The following is a 22,299-nucleotide window of genomic DNA, read 5'->3' as shown; positions in this document are numbered from 1 at the left end:
CCTTGCATATAGACCTGGTACAGAACAGGTGCTAGATAAATGGAAATTATTGTAATAATTGGGTAAATTACTGTGCTGTGGTGTGCCTGGTTTCCTCATTTGTAAGATGAAGTGAATTGAGTGAAGAAGAGCTACCTATCAGGGGTAAATGGCATTACATCTTTTGTATTGCCTAGTACATAGTAGGTACTCAGTCAGCATTTACTCCAATAAACAAAAGTTTATTTAAAAGGATTTGTACAGACATCACACATTTGCCTTCAAAGAGCAGAGGAATCTTTTATATTGTGAACACACAGACATTGCGGCAACTGAAAACTACAGTTAAGGAAGAAAGGGAAAAAAAGTCCACCTCCCTCTCCAGCCAGGGACTAAGATTTGGGGCTAAAACTTTTTCAGTCAGCCAGGCTTCATTCCTGCCCCTGAAGTCTGAAAGTGACTTGACTAGAGACATGGATTTGCAGACAGTAGAGCTGTGGAGCTTGGGAAGCCCAGTGCCTTTTCTTTTGGGAAGGAAGGCACAGCACCAAGACCACCTGTACAATCCACAGAAAAGGGGTGGCCAGCAGCTATCCTGAACTAAGGCTGCCTTATAGAAGCAGGATGAATGGAGAGGAAGTCCCACTCAAGTGCATGTGTAAAGTAATTGGCACTCACTTGAATCCTAACGCATTCCTCCCCCTGCTAGGATATACCACTAAGTAGGTGCCAGAGTAATAGTTTTAACAAAAGCCAGCATGGATGTTAACCTGGGGCCCCTCTCAGCCTAAGACAGCCCCTACAGCAGACCCCTCAGCCCCAGTGACTGCTGAGTTAGGCAGAACTTGTGGAGTAAGTTTGGTTTCCCAAATTCACTGTGGGGAACTTCTATCACTGATTTGCAAAGACTGGAAGTATGGGGAAAAGGCCCAGAGATTCCAGGATCCCTAGCCACACAGCCTGTGCCTAAGAACTTTCACATATCCAAGGAACTGGGAGGGGGGACACTTTAGAATAGCAACCAGGCATCCTAAATGATTATGAAAAGGAAGGCTTGTCTAAGATACCTCTGGACTTTAAGGATGAGATGAAGATGGGGGAGATATATGCACCAAGCCTGTTGGGAAGTCCAACAGTAAGTTCCTTCAGAGCCTGAGAGAAAAATACAGGGAGGGGGCACACTGGGGCCTTCACCTGAAACAAGATATGGGCCTCCATCAGCCCTCAGAATGTACAGCTTCGTAGGCCCCAGGCCTCAGGCACAAGAGAGTCACATTTGGGTCTTCTGTCCCTCCCTCAGCTCCAAACAAGGGGAGAGGTTGAGATGACAATGGGAGAGAAGGGATCATTGGACACACTCATTAGCATCCAAACCACATCTCTTGTTAAACCAGAAATCCCAGCAGCAGAAAGAAACAAGAACAAAGTAAGAGAGGGGTTGTGCTTCCATCGCATTAAATAGGAGACTTAGTGGGAGTGGGAAAGGGTTGTTTCACATCAGGACATCAATCACTCTGGCCAACAGGAAGGGTTATGAGCTGCAGAGCTCCACATGCTCTTCCTTTCTTCATTCATCTTGCTTCCGTTTGGGCTTTTTGGGGTTCCGGGACCGACTCTTAGCTTTGCACAGAGGGCATATTGGTGCATTTCGGTGAATTTGCTGGTGACATGACAAGCAGGCCTGGTGGGAGGTACAGGACAAAGAAAGTTAGTGATTAGATTCTTCTAGGCTATGGCTAAGCACGGGTGCCCAGGCAGCAATTGTGATTTCCCATTAGGAGGGAGGAACAATCATTGGGTGAGACTCAAGGAGGGAGATCAGTGCTCTTGGGGGGCACAGAAGAAGGGAGTGAGGGATATAACCCAGGTTAGAGAGGGCATTAAGAAAAAGTATCTGAAACTTGGAAATAAGGCAAAACAAGGATTGAATATCCATGCAGCATTACACTGGAACATTGTCTAACAGGCCCACCCAAGAATTATTTAATTCTCTAGGATAGGGATCAGCAAATTTTTTCTATAAAGAGCAACTGAGTAAGGATTTTAGACTTTGTGGGACATATGGCCTTTGTGGGTCATATGGACTTTGACACAACTATTCAACTCTACCATTTTATGTGAAAGAAGCCACAGACAATACTTAAACAAATGGGCATGGATATGTATCAATTAAACTTTATTTACAAAATCAGGGAGCAGATCAGACTCAGCTCGAGGGCTCTGCTCTAGGAGAATATCCCTTTGTTTGGTTATTAACTATCAAAGGCCCAGATTCTGTAAAGTTACATTGATAAACTGCAGTTTTAGCCAGTAGAGATGCAAATTATTTCTGTTTGGAAGAACAGATAACCACAAAGGTTAAAGATTTATTGCCTATAGGACATTAACTAGAATCCCTGGGTGGTACAAATGGTTAACAGGCTAGGCTGCTAACTGAAAAGTTGGAGGTTCAAGACCACCCAGAAGCGACTAGGAAGAAAGGCCTGATGATTTACTTCCAAAAAGGTCGACCTTTGAAAACCCTATAGAATACAGTTCTACTCTGAAAAACATGGGGTCATCATGAGTCAAAATTGACTTGATGACAACTGGTTAAGGATATTAACTAGTTCTGTACCTACCTTTGGAAACTTATTTCAGCATTCCTTTTCTTTCCTGTCTATATAAATATCTGTTCCTCAAATGCTCTTGGAGTCACCTTTGTTATCCTGCTGATTCCCTCATTAATGACACATAAACCAAAAACCAAACCAAACCCACTGCTGTCAAGTTGATTCCAACTCATAGCGACCCTATAGGACAGAGCAGAACTGCCCCGCAGGGTTTCCGAGGAGCGCCTGGTGGATTCGAACTTCTGACCTTTTGGTTAGCAGCCAAACTCTTAACCACTATGCCACTAGGGCATGCTCACTATAAATTGTACGAGTCATGTTTTTAACTTTTTGAAAATTATACTTTAGTTGGGGCTGCCGATCTCCCAGCATTCTAACCCCTCTGGGGGTGCAGAGCAAAAAAACTGGTGGGTCAACCACAGCACACTTATGCCACCCCTTCCACTGTGTTCCAAGCAAAGGCTGTTTTACGAAGACCCAAAATTAGTAAGGCCAAAGCCCCAGACACAGCCTTCCATGGGCCTGCTTCCACACCCCCATGTCCAGCTCACTCACCTTCATAGGTGGAGGCTGCTGTCTGAAGGTGGCTGTCTGGCGAGTGTCCTGCTTCCTAGCCACTTGGAGTTGTTGAGCGGCGGCAGCTGCAGCGGCCAGGGACTCAGGGATTGGGGGCTCCTGAGGCTCCGTCTGCCACTCTGCCTTCTGCTTCTCAAAGTAACTTTGGATATGAGAGATATTGGCTAGGTCATTCTGAAAGGAAGGAGAACTTTGCCCCTCTTAAGGACTCCTTGCCACAGAACCAAGAGCTGGGTTGTAGTTCAGTACAGAAAGTTCCCGTACTCTCAACACAAGGCTCTTTGCCTTGGGTACCAGGCCCACTGTTTGCTGGAAAGGGTAATCCTCCTGCTCCTCGTTTCTGACAGACCCAGGAGATCAAGAAATCCCAGAGATAGCAAGGTCCTTAAAGGGCATTCAGTCCTACCATCCATCCCATGCTTTGATCTCTTTTGCATTTATTCCTATTTAGGTGTCCTCAGGCCTCTGCTGACATACCTTTAGTAATAGGAAGCTCACCACCTCCACAAGTAGCCTGCTCTACCTTTAAGAAGCACTTCCTTCTTAATGAGCTGAACTTTGTCTCTCTGTAAGGTGGGCCTAGATCTTAACTCTGGGGGTTATAAGATGATGTTCCGGTCTGGCCCCTAGAGACCACAAAAGCTCAGCTCAAAGGTTTATGGGCATCCCTTCTAGACCTCAACTTGGAAAGTGACCTCTTAAGAGTCACGGACATTATCAGAGGTTGCCAAAATCACACAAAGAATTTTTTAAAAATCTAGTAATTCTAGTCTAATCATCCTTTTTCTGGTGTAACAGACCAGCATAGAGATTTGCCCAAGGTCATGCAATGAGTCATCCACTGACAGAACTAGGGCTAGGACCAGGTATCCTGACTTTCAGGCCAGTCTCTGTATGTGTATTCACACTTCTGTGTGTGTGTGTGTGTGTGTGTGTGCGTGTGTGTGTGTGTTGCAAGGACAAGAGGCAGATATCTTACTCCAAGGAGAGCTTCTCCTCCTCTTCACACAGGTCAGGGAGCCTCTGCAGGCCCAGGGTCATACGCAGGGCATCCACATGTTCCTTCAGCGGCTTATACTCATCATGCAACCGTCGGGTAGACTCTAGCAGCTTATTTAGGTCATTCTCAGACTGTTTGATGGTGTTCTCCATCTACAACGTAGAGAGGAGTGGGCACAGAGACAAGACCTCAAGGTTTTTAGAGAGTCTTATACAGCTAAGTGAGTAATAGCATAGGCTCCAGAACCAGACCAATATATGTTCAAGTCCTTGGATCTGCCAGGTCTTCTCTGTGTGACGCTGGTCAAGCCTCAGTTACTTCATCTGTATAATGGCATAATAGTAGTTCCTACCTTATACAATTTTGGTAAAGATTCAAGGGGCAAAAATCATATAAAGCACATAGTACAGGGGATAACACAGAGTAGAGGCTCCATACATGGTAGCTATCATTCAAATACAGTATTTAAGACGAGGAATGGCCCTTAGAGCGCATTTAGTTCATTCTACTGCCATTTTACACATCAGAGAACTAAGACTCAGAGAGATGAAGGAACTTCCTCAGGGAACCACTTCTTAGGGACAAAATCTAGGTAAAGGCTCAGGGCTTCCACTTCCTGGGCCAATGGCATTTCTCTTAAATCAGTGATTCTCAAAATGTGGTCCCTAGACAAGCAGCCTCGGCATCACCTGGGAACTCACTGGGAATACAAATTCTCAGGCTGTACCCCAGACAAAGGCACCCTGGTCATGCAACGGTTAAGCATTCGGCTACTAACCAAAGGTTAGTGGTTCAAACACACCCAGTGGTTCCATGGGAGAAAGACCTGCTGATCTGCTTTTGTAAAGATTACAGCCAAGAAAACCCTATGGGTCAGATCTATTCTGTAACACATGGGGTCGCTAAGAGTTGGAATTGACTCGACGGCACCTAACACCCCAGATGCACAGAATCAGAAACTATGTGGTAGAGCCCAACACTCTATGTTTTAATAGACCCTGAGACCCACTGGCCTAGATTCTCAGCCCCTTTGTAGTAAATATTTTGCCCCTTTCATTAGCTATCTGTCCTTGGTTGGCTGGCAGCAAAACTGCCAACTCTTCATTAGACCCAGGAATCCTTTGATCTCTGACACAGATAATCCTAAATGCTTACTGTCCAAATATCACTCGAATTTCACTCAAGATCCTAGGCCTGGCTCAAATACAACTACAAATGCAGGAGGAGCAGAAGACATGGTAGACAACTGGGACCTCATAAAAGTTAAATACTTTGTTCATCAAAAGTCTTCATCAAAACAGTAAAAAGACAATCTACAGACTAGGGAAAAATCTTTGGAAAGTACATATCCGATAAGCATCTATGGTCCAAAATACATATAAAACATCTATAAATTAACAACAAAAAGACAAATAATCTAATTAAAAAAATGGGCCAAGGACATGAACAGACAATTCAATGAAGATATCCAAGTGCCAAACACATCAAAAGATGTTTATCCTCATTAGTCATTGTTGCTGTTGTTGTGTACTGTTGAGTTGACTTTGACTCATAGTGACTCTCTTAGCTATCTAGCGCTTCTGTAACAGAAATACCACAAGTGGATGGCTTTAACCAACAGAAATTTACTCTCTCACAGTTTAGAAGGCTAGAAGTCCGAATTCAGGATGTCAGCTCTAGGGGAAGGCTTTCTTTCTCTGTCAGCTCTGGGGGAAGTTCCTTGTCATTGATCTTCCCCCAGGCCTAGGAGTTTCTCAGTGCAGGGACTCCAGGTCCAAAGGACTCATTCCACTTCTGGCTCTTCTTGCTTGGTGGTAATGAGGTCCCTCTCATCTCTGCTCAATTCTCTCTTTTATATCTCAAAAGAGATTGACTCAATATGCAACCTAATCCTGTAGATTGTGTCCTGCCTCATTCTCATCATAAAGTTGGGATTTACAACACATAGGATAATTACATCAAATCATAAAATGGAGGACAACCATACAATGGTGGGAATCATGACCTAGTCAAGTTGACACACATTTTGGGGGGACACAATTCAATCCATAACATTCTACACTTTGTCCCCCCCAAATTCATGTGCTTGCCACATGTAAAACACTTTCACTCCATCATATCATCCAAAAGTCTTAAATCAACTTCAAGTCCAAATTCTATCCTGGGGCAAAATTCCTCTTCATCTGTGAAATCTAGAATACAAGTTATCTGCTTCCAAAGTATAATGGTGAACAGGCACGAGCTAGACATTTCTACCACAAATGGGAGAAATCGGAAGGAAAGAAGGATAACAGGCACCAAGCAAGTCAGTAGAACACGTTACATTAGCTCTCAAGGCTTGAAAATAATCTTCTGTCCTGAGACCTTTTAGGCAATGGCCCTGCCCTCCAGACTGGGCAGGGGCCCCTCAGCCCAGGGCTTCAACTCTGTCTTCCAGGCCTTCTGGGACAGCAACTCTGATCCCTCGGATTTGGGAGGCCCCATTCTCCTCGTCTGAGTGGTGACCTTATCCCCTTGGCCCCTGCAGGCCCTGTTCTCCTGTCCCTTGGGCATGACAGCCCTGCTCCTTCAGCTTTGGGCATCAGATCTATCCCCATCTGGGTGACACTCGTGAAAGGCAGCCCTACACTCTGGAACCAAGTTGGTAAAAATTTGACTCTTTGAAACCCAGGAGGGTGTGGCCCCATCCTTTGAGACCAAGGCAGCTCTGCTTCCTGTGCTCCTTGTCTTTTCAGCTTCTGCTTCCTGGTTCCTTGGTCTCTTGGTACCTCAGGGCCTCGGCCCCTCAGGCCTCCTGGGAGAGCCCATCTTCTGCCCTGCTTAGGCAACTGTTCCAAAGCTCTTTAGCTCCACTGATAAGTGCCTGCAGGCACCCCAGTCTGCCAGTAAACCTCGGCTGGAAGGCACTCAGCTCTCTTACTCTGTGGGTCGGCAAGCTTAGTTTCAACAATAAGGTCCTGGAGACAGCCCACTCTCCCAGGAAGCCTCCTGCCTAAAGGCACTCAGCTCTCTCACTCCATGGGTTAGCTCCCACACCATCTCATACCAGTCTCCTGGTTCTGCTATCATTTCTCAGCTGCTGCTTCTCAGCATTTGTGCCATCTCTGGTGTTACAGCTCTCCTCACTTCCTTCTGAGCCCTAACCAGATTTGTCTTTGATGTCCATAATCCCACCAATAAGCTCTTCAAGGTAATCCAGGCTTTTACTATTAGGTACTTTAAAACTCTTCCAGCCTCTACCCATTCAGTTTCAAAACCACTTCAACATTGTAGGTAACTGTTAGAACAGCACTCCATTCCTGGTACCAAATTCTGTCTAGTACTGCTATAATAGAAATACCACAGGTGCATAGCTTTAACAAATAGAAATTTATTCTCTCACAGTTTAGGAGGCTGGAAGTCCGAATTCAGGGTGCCAGCTCAAGGGTAAGGCTTTATTTCTCTCTCAGCTCTGGGGGAATGTCTTTGTCATCAATCTTCCCCTGGTCTAGGAGCTTCTCAGCATAAGGATTGCAGGTACAAAGGATGCCTTCCACTCCTGGCTCTTCTTACTTGGTAGTAATGGGGTCCCTCCCCTCACTTCTGTCTTTCATATCTCAAAAGAGATTGACTCCTGTAGACTGTGTCCTGCCTCATTAACATAACTGCCTCTAATTCTGCCTCATTAACATCATAGAGGTTAGGATTCACAATACATAGGAAAATTACATCAGATCACAAAATGGAAGACAACCACACAATGCTGGGAATCATGGCCTAGCCAAGTTGACTCATATTTTGGGGGACACAATTCAATTCCTAATAACCCGCAGTGCCATCAAGTTGATTCTGACTCATAGCGACCCTATAGGACAGAGTAGAGCTGCCCTGTAGAGTTTCCAAGGAGCACCTGGCAGATTCAAACTGCTGATGCTTTGGTTAGCAGCCATAGCACTTAACCACTACGCCACCAGGGTTTCCTCAATTCCTAATAGTAACCCTGTACAGGACAGACTAGAACTGCCCCATAAGGTTTCCCAGGCTGTAATCTCTATGGGAAGGAGCCTTGGTGGTGTGGTGGTTAAGTGTATGGCTGCTAACTGAAAGGTGAGCGGTTCGAACCCACCGGCTGCTCCACAGGAGAACGATGTGGCAGTCTGCTTCCATAAAGATTACAGCTTTGGAAACCCAATGGGGCAGTTCTAGTCTGTCCTATAGGGTCACTATGAGTCAGAATTGACTCGATGGCAAAGAGTTTCTTTTTATCTTTTTGGGAGAAGATGGCCAGGTCTTTTCTCCCACAGAACAGCTGGTAGATTTGAACAGCCAAACTTTCAGTTAGCAGCTGAGCACTTCACCGTTGAGTTACCAGGGATCCTTTATTGGCCATTAGAGAGATGCAACTACAAACTACAATGAGATACCACCTCACCCCTGCTAGGATGGTAATGATTAAAAAAACAGAAAATAAATGTTGGTGAGGATGTGGGGAGATCAGAACCATTATCCACTGTTGGTGGGAATGTAAAATGGTACAACCTTTGTGGAAAACAGTATGGCAATTCCTCAAAAAATTAGAAATAGAACTACCATATGACCCAGCAATTCCACTCCTATGTATATACCTTAGGGCCCTAAAAGTAATGATATGAACAGACATATGTATATTGATATTCACTGCAGCATTATTCACAATAGCAAAAAGGTAGAAATAACCCAAGTGCCCATCAACAGATAAATGGATAAACAAAATGTGGTACATACATACAATGGAATACTACTCAGTCTTAAAAAAATGAAGTCCTGATACATGTTGCAACGTGGATGAATGTCAAAGACAATATGCTGAGAGAAATAAGGCAATCACAAAAGGACAAATGTTATATGGTCTCATTTATATGAAATGACAAAAATAGGTAATTATATATTGTCATAGATTGAATTATGTCCCCCCAAAAATATGTGCATCAACTTGGTTAGGCCATGATTCCCAGTATTCTGTGGTTGTCCTCCATTTTGTGATTGTAATTTTATGTCAAAGAGGATTAGGGTGGGACTGTAACCCCCTTACCAAGTCACATCCCTGATCCAATGTAAAGGGAGTTTCCTTAGGGTGTGGCCTACACCACCTTTTATCTCTCAAGAGATAAAAGGAAAGGGAAGCAAGCAGAGAGTTGGGGACCTCATACCACCAAGAAAGCAGTGCCGGGAGCAGAGCGTGTCCTTTGGACCCAGGGTCCCTGCGCAGAGAAGCTCCTAGTCTGGGGGAAGATTGATGAGAAGGCCGACAGAGAGAAAGCCTTCTCCTGGAGCTGACACCCTGAATTTGGGCTTTTAGCCTACTTTACTGTGAGAAAATAAACTTCTCTTTGTTAAAGCCATCCACTTGTGGTATTTCTGTTATGGCAGCACTAGATGACTAAGACACACACACACATAGAGAGAGAGAGAAAGATCCTAGGCCTGGTGACATCAGAAAATAAGTATTGCCACAAAAATGAGTTTCTCAAGGATAGAAACTTAGCTCCTTCAAATGTAAATGTAAAAAAATACTTACTGTCATAAGTCTGGAAACCCTGGTGGTGTAGTGATTAAGTGCTATGGCTGCTAACCAAAGGGTCGGCAGTTCAAATCCGCCAGGCACTCCTTGGAAACTCTATGGGGCAGTTCTACTCTGTCCTATAGGGTTGCTATGAGTTGGAATCGACTCGACGGCACTGGGTTTGGTTTTTTTTTGGTTTGGTTATAGGTCCTAAGGGTTGGAAGGGACCTCACAGGTCAGTACCTCCAACCTTTCCAAGTGAAAGAATCACCAATGCAACAGCCCAGACAGGTGATTATTCACATTCCACCTGAATACCTCCAAAAGTGTGGAGTTTATAACCTTAGCAAGTAGCTTATTTTCCATATTAGAAGAGTCTCCAAAGAATAGACTCTAGTGAGGGAGCTCCATTATGGTAGGTAGGCAGAGATGATTTGTTTTCCTTAGTTGGGAGCTTTGGAGCCCTTCAAACTACACTCCAGAGGAAGCTGCCTGCTCTGCTTTCCTCCAAGGCTAGCTCTAGACTCCCAGGCTCCCAGAAGGACAGTACATTAGAGCTGAAAGCACCCTTAAAGATTACTGAGATCCTCTCATAGTTTAAAGAGGGAAAGTGAGGACCATGCATATGAGGTCCACTCATATGCAGTGAGTCAGTGACAAAGCCAGGGCTAGAGCTCAGAACTCCTGTCTTCTTCCACCACAGCCTGCACCCCCTGGTTGACCACAACCACGTCTCAAGGAGAGGCCATAGTACTCACTATTGCCACTTCCTCAAGGGTCCCAGAGGTAGCCTCCAGGCAGCCAGCCACATACCACATTGATGTCAGCATGAATCAACCGAAGTTCCTCCACATGGGCCATCTTCTCCTGTAGCAGAAGGTCCATCTCCTGCTTGTATTCCTTCAGGTGTCTCTCCTCTGACTCAAGGGCCTCAAACTCAGACTTCAAACGGGCCTTGATCTTCTCCATCTGCAGGGTCTTATTCCTGTAAGTGCCAAGAAGCAGAAAACAGGTCATCAGAAGGGAAGCAAATGAGAATGGAGTACAGAGTTAGGCCCTGAGCCAGGGCCATCTTTTCCAGCCTCCCTCTCTCCAGGCAGAGCCAACCTGAAGCCATCCCCAAAAAGTTAGGAGATGCTTTCTTCTAAAACAATGGGTCTCAAGTGAGGATACTTTTGCTTGCTTATGGGGTATATGCAAACATGTGGGGTAGGTTTTAGTTGTCAGATTGATTCGAGGGAGAGTGCTGCTGGCTTGGAATGGACATTGGCCAGGAATGCTAAACAGCCTCTCAAGACACAGTAAAATCCTGCTCCCAAAAGAACTCCTACCCAAGATGCCAACACAAACCTCTTAAGAAACTGTAGGGCAGCACTGTCCAATAAATTTTTTGCAATGATAGAAATCTTCTGTATCTGTCCTGTCCAATACAGTAGCCACTAGACACATGTGGCTACTGAGAACTTAAAATGGGGCTAGTGCAACTGAGAAATGGAATTTTATTTAATTTTAATCAACTCAAATAGCCACACATGGTTGTCATATTGAAAAGCAGGGCTCTTGTGAGTCTACTCATCAGTTTCAGAGGAAGAAGGGAAAAGAGAAAGAAAGAAGTCATTGTGTGTGTCGTTTTTTTTTTTCTTCTTAAGAAAACAAAAACCAGAGGTGGGGCCAAGATGGTGGAGTAGTTAGACGTTTCCAGTGATCCCTCTTACAACAAAGACCAAAAAAAACAAGTGAACCAACTATATATATGACAAGCTAGGAGTCCTGAACATCAAAGGCAAAGTTAGGAAATCAGACTGAGGGGCAGGGAGAGGGAGAGATGGTTCAGAAGCGGTGAGGAGTTGCTGGGCCTGAACTGGCAGGAACCAGTGCCCCTAGGCATGATCTCTCACGGAAAGAGAGCTAGCAGCACAGAGTCTACTCACATCTCTGGAATTAGTGAAGAACAGAGCTCTTGGCAAAAGAAAAGTGCTTTCATATATTTTACCGCAAAGATCAAATAGCATCTCTTGAGAAAGAACTCTCTCCAATTTATCTGATCCCTCCTCCCTCTACACTAGCCCCCAAGCCAGCTTCAGTGGCTGTTGATTTCCCTGGGCCTGAGATAGGTACTGCTGCATGCCCTGAGACATTCTCCTGGCATTGGAGAAGGAACAAATTAACAAACGGGGGAAAAAAAACTGCTGGCTCCCCTAAGCCGGGGCCTCAGGACAGAAGTGCCTCTTGTCCAGGCACAAATGGCCCATGCACTCTGAATTCCTTTTACCCCCATGGACCTGTAGGGGTACATTTTAGCAGCTTAGACCCTTGGTGGCACTGAGCAATGGTGTATGTACCTGAGGTCTGACTTCAACTGTTTCAGCTGTGCAGTGAAAGGCAGGTTTTTGACATTTGACACCACTCTGCCTATTAAACATGGCCCTCACCTACCCACATCAGGGGCCTGAAGAATGGTGGCTCCACCCATGTTACCTAGCCACCTGATGCAGGGGTCCAAGGATAAGTGGTGCATCCCAGTCCTTATAGCCAAAAGCATTGGGTGCCCATGGTCCGGCTGCAGAGCCCACCTACCTGTTTGCTCTAGAGAACAGGGACATGCTTTCCTCACAGATGTTTGGGAGACAGTTGTCAGCTACCTGCCTTTCTCAGAGTGTAACTTCCTGCTGCAACCTGATACCTGTGCCCACGTCTATCACGCCTGCTCCTCTAAGACTGTAGGAGAGAACCTGCACCACACACTCAGTGATCAACTACCTGGACACCTGAGCTGGATAAATATGAGAAAAGTGAATGGACTCCTAGGCTCACATACTTGGTAACAGCTCTAACCATTTGGTAACAAGATGTTAGAGCTTCAAAGGCGCAAATAATTAAGCTAGCTCACTCAAGCAGCCTATTTGGGCATATCAAAAGAAAACACAGCAAGAAGCTAGGACACAGTAGGCAAACATAAAACAAATTAATACAATAACTTATAGATGCCTTGGAGACAACAGTCAATATCAAATCACATAAAGAAGCAGACGATGAACGCTTCAACAAACTCCCAAAACAAAGAGTCAAAAAATCATCAGGGTGAAGATATATTCCTGGAATTACCAGGAGTAGAATACAAAAAATTAATATACAGGACTCTTCAAGAGATCAGGCAAAAAGCAGAACAAGCCAAGGAAACCAGAGATAAAGCAGGGGGAGGAAATTGAGAAGGTTATTCAAGAGCATAATGAAAAACTTAATAGGCTGCAAGAATCCATAGAGAGACAGCAATTAAAAATTCAGGAGATTAACAATATCATGTAAGAATTAGACAATGGAGGACAGAATTAGTGACATAGAAGATAATACACATGGCAGCAATATATTCGAAGGAGAATTAGATAAAAGAATTTTTTAAAAATGAAGAAACCCTAAGAATCATGTGGGACTCTGTCAAGAGAAATAACCTAGAAGTGATTGGAGAACCTGAACATGGAGGGAGAACAGAAAATACAGAAAGAATTTTTGAAAATTTGTTGGCAGAAAACTGATACCATGAGAGATGAAACGATATCTATTCAAAATGCTCATCAACCCCACACAAGGTAAATCCCAAAAGAAAGTCACCAAAACATATTATAATCAAACTTGCCAAAACCAAAGATAGAGAATTCTAAGAACAGTGAGGAGTAAACGAAAAGTCACCTACAAAGGAGAGCCAATAAAAATAAGCTCCGACAAATCAAAAGAAACCATGCAGGTAAGAAGGTAATGCAATGACATACTTAAAAAACTGAAGGAAAAAACTGCCTGCCAAGAATCATATATCCAGCAAAACTGTCTCTTAAATATGAAGGTGAAATTAAGACATTTCCAGATAAACACAAGTATAGGGAATTCGTAACAACCAAACTAAAACTATAAGATATACCAAAAGGAGTTCTTTGCTTAGAAAATCAATAATATCAGGTATCAACCCAAGACTAAAACACTGGACAGAGCAACCAGAAGTCAGGCCAGACAGGGAAATTAAAAAAAAAAAAAAACAAAGCAAGGCTATATAAAAAAAAAGCTCAAAACAGGGCACCAGCAATGTTATTATATAAAGAAGACAGCATTAAAATAATAAAGAGGGACTAAGAAATGTAATCATACACCTGGAGAGGTAGATATGGTGATATACAAAGAAATAAAAGTAAGGTTTAAATTTAGAAAACTAGAGGGAAATAATAAGGTAATCACAAAGGAAACAAACTATCCTACTCATCAAAATAAAATACAAGAAAAAAATAGAGACTCAGCAGAAACGAAATCAGCAAAAACAAATATGAGGAAAGGACAATATATAAAGATAATCTACTCAGCACATAAAATTAAGTGGGAAAAAGAAACAGTCAACAACACACAAAAAAAGACATCAAAATGACAGCACTAAATTCATACCTATCCATAACTACCCTGAATGCGAATGGACTAAATGCACCAACAAAGAGACAGAGAGTGCCAGAATGGATTGAAAAACTAGATCTGTCTATATGCTACCTACAAGAGACACACCATAAACTTAGAGACACAAACAAACAAAAACTCAAAGGATGGAAAAAATATATATCAAGCAAACAACAATCAAAAAAGAGTAGGACAGTAGATGAGAACTGCTTTGGGTGAAGGGAAAGACAACACTCAATACATGCAAGGTAAGCTCAATTGGACTGGACCAAAAGCAAAGAAGTTTCTGGGATAAAATGAATGCTTCAAAGGTCAGCGGAGCAGGGGCGGGGGTCTGGGGAACATGGTTTGAGGGGACTTCTAAGTCAATTGGCAAAATAATTCTATTATGAAAACATTCTGCATCCCACTTTGAAATGTGGCGTCTGGGGTCTTAAATGCTAACAAGCGGCCATCTAAGATGCATCAATTGGTCTCAACCCACCTGGAGCAAAGGAAAATGAAGAACACCAAGGTCACACGACAACTAGGAGCCCAAGAGACAGAAAGGGCCACATGAACCAGAGACCTACATTATCCTGAGACCAGAAGAACTAGTTGGTGCCCGGACACAACCGATGACTGCCCTGACAGGGAGCACAACAGAGAACTCCTGAGGGAACAGGAGATCAGTGGGATGCAGACCCCAAATTCTCATAAAAAGACCATACTTAATGGTCTGACTGAGACTGGAGGAATCCCGGCGGCCATGCTCCCCAGACCTTCTGTCGGCACAGGACAGGAACCATCCCCGAAGACAACTCATCAGACATGAAAGGGACTGGTCAGCGGGTGGGAGAGAGATGCTGATGAAGAGTGAGCTAATTATATCAGGTGGACACTTAAAAAAAAAAGAGTAGGAGTGGCAATATTAATTTTTGACAAAATAGACTTTAAATTTAAAACCATCATAAAGGACAAGGAAGGACACTATATAGTGATTAAAGGGATAATACACCAAGATATAACCATATTAAATATTTTGGGTTTATGAGAGGGCTGCAAGATACATAAAACAAACTCTATCCGTGTTGAAAAGTGAGATAGACAGCTCCACAATAATAGTAGGAGACTACAACACACCACTTTCCGTGAAGGATAGGATATCCAGAAAGAAGCTCAATAAAGATACAGAAGATTTATATGCCACAATCAACCAACCTGACCTCATAGACATATACAGAACACTCCACCCAACAGCAACCAAATCTACTTTCTTTTCTAGTGCACATGGAACGTTCTCTAGAACAGACCACATATTAGTTCATAAAGCAAGCCTTAGCAGAAACCAAAACATTGAAATATTACAAAGCATCTTCTCTGACCATAGGGCCATAAAAGTGGAAATCGATAACAGGAAAAGCAGGGAAAAGAAATCAAACACTGGGAAACTGAATAACACCCTGGTCAGAAAACACTGGATTATAGAAGACATTAAGGATGGAATAAAGAAATTCATAGAATTCAATGAGAATGAAAACACCTCCTATCAGAACCTTTGGGACACGCAAAAGCAGTACTCAGAGGCCACAATAAATGTGCACATACAAAAAGAAGAAAGGGCCAAAATCATAGAATTATCCCTGCAACATGAACAAACAGAAAGACAGCAACAAACGAAACACACAGGCACCAGAAGAAAACAAATAATAAAAATTAGAGCTGAACAAAATGAAATAGAAAACAGAAAAACAACTGAAAGAATTAATGAGACCAAAAGTTGTTTTTTTTAATTAACTTTTATTGAGCTTCAAGTGAACGTTTACAAATCAAGTCAGTCTGTCACATATAAGTTAATATACATCTTACTCCTTACTCCCACTTGCTCTCCCTCTAATGAGTCAGCCCTTCCAGTCTCTCCTTTCATGAAAACTTTGCCAGCCTTCAACTCTCTCTATCCTCCCATCCCCCCTCCAGACAGGAGATGCCAACACAGTCTCAAGCGTCCATCTGATATAATTAGCTCACTCTTCATCAGCGTCTCTCTCCCATCCACTGTCCAGTCCCTTTCATGTCGGATGAGTTGTCTTCGGGGATGGTTCCCGTACTGTGCCAACAGAAGGTTTGGGGACCATGACCCGCCGCCGGGATTCCTCTAGTCACAGCCAGACCATTAAGTATGGTCTTTTTATGAGAATTTGGGGTCTGCATCCCACTGATCTCCTGCTCCCTCAGGGCTTCTCTATTGTGCTCCCTGTCAGGGCAGTCATCGATTGTGGCCGGGCACGAAAGAGTTCTTCTGGTCTCAGGATAATGTAGGTCTCTGGTTCATGTGGCCCTTTCTGTCTCTTGGGCTCTTAGTTGTCATGTGAGCTTGGTGTCCTTCATTCTCCTTTGCTCCAGGTGGGTTGAGACCAATTGATGCATCTTAGATGGCCGCTTGTTAGCATTTAAGACACCAGACGCCACATAACAAAGTGGGATGCAGAATCTTTTCATAATAGAATTATTTTGCCAATTGACTTAGAAGTCCCCTTAAACCATGGTTCCCAAACCCCAGCCCTTGATCCGCTGACCTTTGAAGTATTCAGTTTATCCTGGAAACTTCTTTGCTTTTGGTCCAGTACAGTCCAGTTGAGCTGACCTTCCATGTATTGAGTGTTGTCCTTCCCTTCACCTAAAGCAGTTCTTATCTACTAATTAATCAGTAAAAAACCCTCTCCCTCCCTCCCTGCCTCCCCCCCTCGTAACCACAAAAGTATGTGTTCTTCTCACTTTATACTATTTCTCAAGATCTTATAATAGTGGTCATATACAATATTTGTCCTTTTCCCTCTGACTGATTTCGCTCAGCATAATGCCTTCCAAGTTCCTCCACGTTATGAAATGTTTCACAGATTCGTCACTGTTCTTTATCGATGCGTAGTATTCCATTGTGTGAATATACCACAATTTATTGAAACATTCATCCGTTGATGGACACCTTGGTTGCTTCCAGCTTTTTGCTATTGTAAACAGAGCTGCAATAAACATGGGTGTGCATATATCTGTTTGTGTGAAGGCTCTTGTTTCTCTAGGGTATATTCCGAGGAGTGGGATTTCTGCGTTGTATGGTAGTTCCATTTCTAACTGTTTAAGATAACGCCAGATAGATTTCCAAAGTGGTTGTACCATTTGACATTCCCACCAACAGTATATAAAAGTTCCAATCTCTCCACAGCCTCTCCAACATTTATTATTTTGTGGTTTTTTGATTGATGCCACCCTTGTTGGAGTGAGATGAAATCTCATCGTAGTTTTAATCTGCATTTCTCTAATGGCTAATGATCGAGAGCATTTTCCCATGTATCTGTTAGCTGCCTGAATATCTTCTTTAGTGAAGTGTGTGTTCATATCCTTTGCCCACTTCTTGATTGGGTTGTTTGTCTTTTTGTGGTTGACTTTTAACAGAATCGTGTAGATTTTAGAGATCAGGCGCTGCGGGGAGATGTGATAGCTGAAAATTCTTTCCCAATCTGTAGGTGGTCTTTTTACTCTTTTGGTGAAGTCTTTAGATGAGCATAGGTGTTTGATTCTTAGGAGCTTCCAGTTATCTGGTTTCTCTTCGTCATTTTTGGTAATGTTTTGGATTCTGTTTATGCCTTGTATTAGGGCTCCTAGGGTTGTCCCTATTTTTTCTTCCATGATTTTTATCGTTTTAGTCTTTATGTTTAGGTCTTTGATCCACTTGGAGTTAGTTTTTGTGCATGGTGTGAGGTATGGGTCCTGTTTCATGTTTCTGCAAATGGATATCCAGTTATGCCAGCACCATTTGTTAAAAAGACTATCTTTTCCCCAATTAACTGACACTGGGCCTTTGTCAAATATCATCTGCTCATACGTGGATGGATTTATATCTGGGTTCTCAATTCTGTTCCATTGGTCTATGAGTCTGTTGTTGTACCAGTACCAGGCTGTTTTGACTACTGTGGCTGTATAATACCTTCTGAAATCAGGTAGAGTGAGGCCTCCCACTTTCTTCTTCTTTTTCAGTAATGCTTTGCTTATCTGAGGCTTCTTTCCCTTCCATATGAAATTGGTGATTTGTTTCTCTATCACCTTAAAAAATGACATTGGAATTTGGATTGGAAGTGCATTGTATGTATAGATGACTTTTGGTAGAATAGACATTTTTACTATGTTAAGTCTTCCTATCCATGAGCAAGGTATGTTTTTCCACTTAAGTATGTCCTTTTGAATTTCTTGTAGTAGAGCTTTGTAGTTTTCTTTGTATAGGCCTTTTACATCCTTGGTAAGATTTATTCCTAAGTATTTTATCTTCTTGGGGGCTACTGTGAATGGTATTGATTTGGTGATTTCCTCTTCGATGTTCTTTTTGTTGATGTAGAGGAATCCAAGTGATTTTTGTGTGTTTATCTTATAACCTGAGACTCTGCCAAACTCTTCTATTCGTTTCAGTAGTTTTCTGGAGGATTCCTAAGGGTTTTCTGTGTATAAGATCATGTCATCTGCAAATAGAGATAATTTGACTTCCTCCTTGCCAATCCGGATGCCCTTTATTTCTTTGTCTAGCCTAATTGCCCTGGCTAGGACTTCTAGCACGATGTTGAATAAGAGCGGTGATGAAGGGCATCCTTGTCTGGTTCCCGTTCTCAAGGGAAATGCTTTCAGGCTCTCTCCATTTAGAGTGATGTTGGCTGTTGACTTTGCATACATGCCCTTTATTATGTTGAGGAATTTTCCTTCAATTCCTATTTTGGTGAGAGTTTTTATCATAAATGGGTGTTGGACTTTGTCAAATGCCTTTTCTGCATCAATTGATAAGTTCATGTGGTTTTTGTCTTTTGTTTTATTTATGTGATGGATTACAGAAATGGATTTTCTGATATTAAACCAGCCTTGCATACCTGGTATAAATCCCACTTGATTGTGGTGAATTATTTTTTTGATATGTTGTTGAATTCTATTGGCTTGAATTTTGTTGAGGATTTTTGCATCAATGTTCATGAGGGATATAGGTCTATAACTCTCTTTTTTTGTAATGTCTTTACCTGGTTTTGGTATCAGGGAGATGGCGGCTTCATAGAATGAGTTGGGTAGTATTCCGTCATTTTCTATGGTTTGAAATACCTTTGGTACTAGTGGTGTTAACTCTTCTCTGAAAGTTTGCTAGAACTCTGCAGTGAAGCCATCCGGGCCAGGGCTTTTTTTTGGGGGGAGTTTTTTTATTACCGTTTCAATCTCTTTTTTTGTTATGGGTCTATTTAGTTGTTCTACTTCTGAATGTGTTAGTTTAGGTAGGTAGTGTTTTTCCAGGAACTCATCCATTTCTTCTAGGTTTGCAAATTTGTTAGAGTACAATTTTTCGTAATAATCTGATATGATTCTTTTAATTTCAGTTGGGTCTGTTGTGATGTGGCCCTTCTCGTTTCTTATTCGGGTTATTTGTTTCCTTTCCTGTATTTCTTTAGTCAGTCTAGCCAATGGGTTATCAATTTTGTTAATTTTTTCAAAGAACCAGCTTTTGGCTTTGTTAATTCTTTCAATTGTTCTTCTGTTCTCTAATTCATTTAGTTGAGCTCTAATTTTTATTATTTGTTTTCTTCTGGTGCCTGATGGATTCTTTTGTTGCTCACTTTCTATTTGTTCAAGTTGTAGGGACAGTTCTCTGATTTTGGCTCATTCTTCTTTTTGTATGTGTGCATTTATCGATATAAATTGGCCTCTGAGCACCGCTTTTGCTGTGTCCCAGAGGTTTTGATAGGAAGTATTTTCATTCTCGTTGCATTCTATGAATTTCCTTATTCCCTCCTTGATGTCTTCTATAACCCAGTCTTTTTTCAGGAGGGTATTGTTCAGTTTCCAAGTATTTGATTTCTTTTCCCTAGTTTTTCTGTTATTAATTTCTAGTATTATTGCCTTGTGGTCTGAGAAGATGCTTTGTAATATTTCGATGTTTTGGATTCTGCAAAGGTTTGTTTTATGACCTAATATGTGGTCTATTCTAGAGAATGTTCCATGTGTGCTAGAAAAAAAAAGTATACTTTGCAGCAGTTGGGTGGAGATTTCTGTATAAGTCAATGAGGTCAAGTTGGTTGATTGTTGTAATTAGGTCTTCCGTGTCTCTATTGAGCTTCTTACTGGATGTCCTGTCCTTCTCCGAAAGTGGTGTGTTGAAGTCTCCTACTATAATTGTGGAGGTGTCTATCTCACTTTTTAGTTCTGTTAAAATTTGATTTATGTATCTTCCAGCCCTGTCATTGGGTGCATAAATATTTAATATGGTTATGTCTTCCTGATCAATTGTCCCTTTTATCATTATGTAGTGTCCTTCTTTATCCTTTGTGGTGGATTTAAGTCTAAAGTCTATTTTGTCAGAAATTAATATTGCTACTCCTTTTTTGCTTATTGTTTGCTTGATATATTTTTTTTCCATCCTTTGAGTTTTAGTTTGTTTGTGTCTCTAAGTCTAAGGTGTGTCTCTTGTAGGCAGCATATAGACGGATCGTGTTTCTTTATCCCGTCCGAGACTCTCTGTCTCTTTATTGGTGCATTTAGTCCATTTACGTTCAGCGTAAGTATAGATAAATAAGTGTTTAGTGTTGTCATTTTGATGCCTTCTTATGTGTGTTCTTGACAATTTCATTTTTCCACATACTTTTTTGTGCTGAGACGTTTTTCTTAGTGAATTGTAAGATCCTCATTTTCGTAGTGTTTGACTTTGTGTTTGTTGAGTCGTTACATTTTTCTTGGCTTTTATCTTGAGTTGTGGAGTTGTTATACCTCTTTGTGTTTACCTTATTATTTACCCCTATTTTTCTAAGTAAAATCCTGACTTGTATTGTTCTATATCGCCTTGTATCACTCTCCATATGGCAGTTCTATGCCACCTGTATTTAGTCCCTCTTTTTGATTATTGTGATCTTTTACACATTGACTTCAGTGATTCCCTGTTATGAGCATTTTTTTTTAATTAATCTTAATTTGTTTTTGTGATTTCCCTATTTGAGTTGATATCAGGATGTTCTGTTCTGTGACCTTGTGTTGTGCTGGTATCTGATATTATTGGTTTTCTGACCAAACAATATCCTTTAGTATTTCTTGTAGCTTTGGTTTGGTTTTTGCAAATTCTGTAAGCTTGTGTTTATCTGTAAATATCTTAATTTCGCCTTCATATTTCAGAGAGAGTTTTGCTGTATATATGATCCTTGGCTGGCAGTTTTTCTCCTTCAGTGCTCTGTATATGTCATCCCATTGCCTTCTTGCCTGCATGGTTTCTGCTGAGTAGTCTGAACTTATTGATTCTCCCTTGAAGGAAACCTTTCTTTTCTCCCTGGCTGCTTCTAAAATTTTCTCTTTATCTTTGGTTTTGGTAAGTTTGATGATAATATGTCTTGGTGTTTTTCTTTTTGGATCAATCTTAAACGGGGTTCCGTGAGCGTCTTGGATAGATATCCTTTCGTCTTTCATGATGTCAGGGAAGTTTTCTGTCAGGAGATCTTCAACTATTTTCTCCGTGTTTTCTGTCCTCCCTCCCTGTTCTGGGACTCCAATCACACGCAAGTTATCCTTCTTGATAGAGTCCCACATGATTCTTAGGGTTTCTTCATTTTTTTTAATTCTTTTATCTGATTTTTTTTCAGCTATGTTGCTGTTAATTCCCTGGTCCTCCAGATTTCCCACTCTGCATTCTAAATGCTCGAGTCTGCTCCTCTGATTTCCTATTGCGTTGTCTAATTCTGTAATTTTATTGTTAATCTTTTGGATTTCTACATGCTGTCTCTCTGTGGATTCTTGCAACTTATTATTTTTTCCACTATGTTCTTGAATAATCTTTTTGAGTTCAACTGTTTTATAAGTGTGTTCCTTGGCTTTTTCTGCAGTTTGCCTTATTTCGTTTCTGATGTCTTGAAGCATTCTGTAAATTAGTTTTTTATATTCTGTATCTGATAATTCCAGGATTGTATCTTCATTTGGGAAAGATTTTGATTCTTTTGTTTGGGGGGTTGTAGAAGCTGTCATGGTCTGCTTCTTTATGTGGTTTGATATGGACTGCTGTCTCCGAGCCATCACTGGGAAACTAGTTTCTCCAGAAAATCCGCTGACTGGGACGCTGGCTCCAGGCTCCGAAAACAGTCGCTGCTTCCCCATATTTGGTTGTTTTCCCTCTCTAAATCTGTGTTTGTTGTTCAGAGTTCGTA

The 22,299-nt window shown here is 42.0% G+C and overlaps 1 protein-coding gene across 2 annotated transcripts in view; it reads right to left on the bottom strand.

Moving 5' to 3' along the window:
- Positions 1-200: 200 nt before the first annotated feature.
- The window catches only part of ZC4H2 (zinc finger C4H2-type containing), a 61,733-nt gene continuing 39,634 nt past the window's right edge, over positions 201-22,299 (bottom strand). The window contains exons 2-5 of one of the 2 annotated variants that reach the window (XM_010592739.3): positions 10,502-10,673; positions 4,147-4,319; positions 3,147-3,309; positions 201-1,660 (exon numbers count right to left, since the gene is read on the bottom strand). In XM_010592739.3, coding sequence (XP_010591041.1) covers positions 1,547-1,660; positions 3,147-3,309; positions 4,147-4,319; positions 10,502-10,673 — 622 coding nt within the window. In that variant the 3' untranslated portion in view covers positions 201-1,546. The remainder of the gene's footprint in view (positions 1,661-3,146; positions 3,310-4,146; positions 4,320-10,501; positions 10,674-22,299) is intronic. The other variant, XM_023551462.2, reaches the window with a different exon arrangement.

The sequence above is a fragment of the Loxodonta africana genome, chromosome X (genome assembly GCF_030014295.1).
Source record: "Loxodonta africana isolate mLoxAfr1 chromosome X, mLoxAfr1.hap2, whole genome shotgun sequence".
Classification (NCBI taxonomy): domain Eukaryota; kingdom Metazoa; phylum Chordata; class Mammalia; order Proboscidea; family Elephantidae; genus Loxodonta; species Loxodonta africana.
This window is presented reverse-complemented; position numbering and strand designations above follow the sequence as displayed.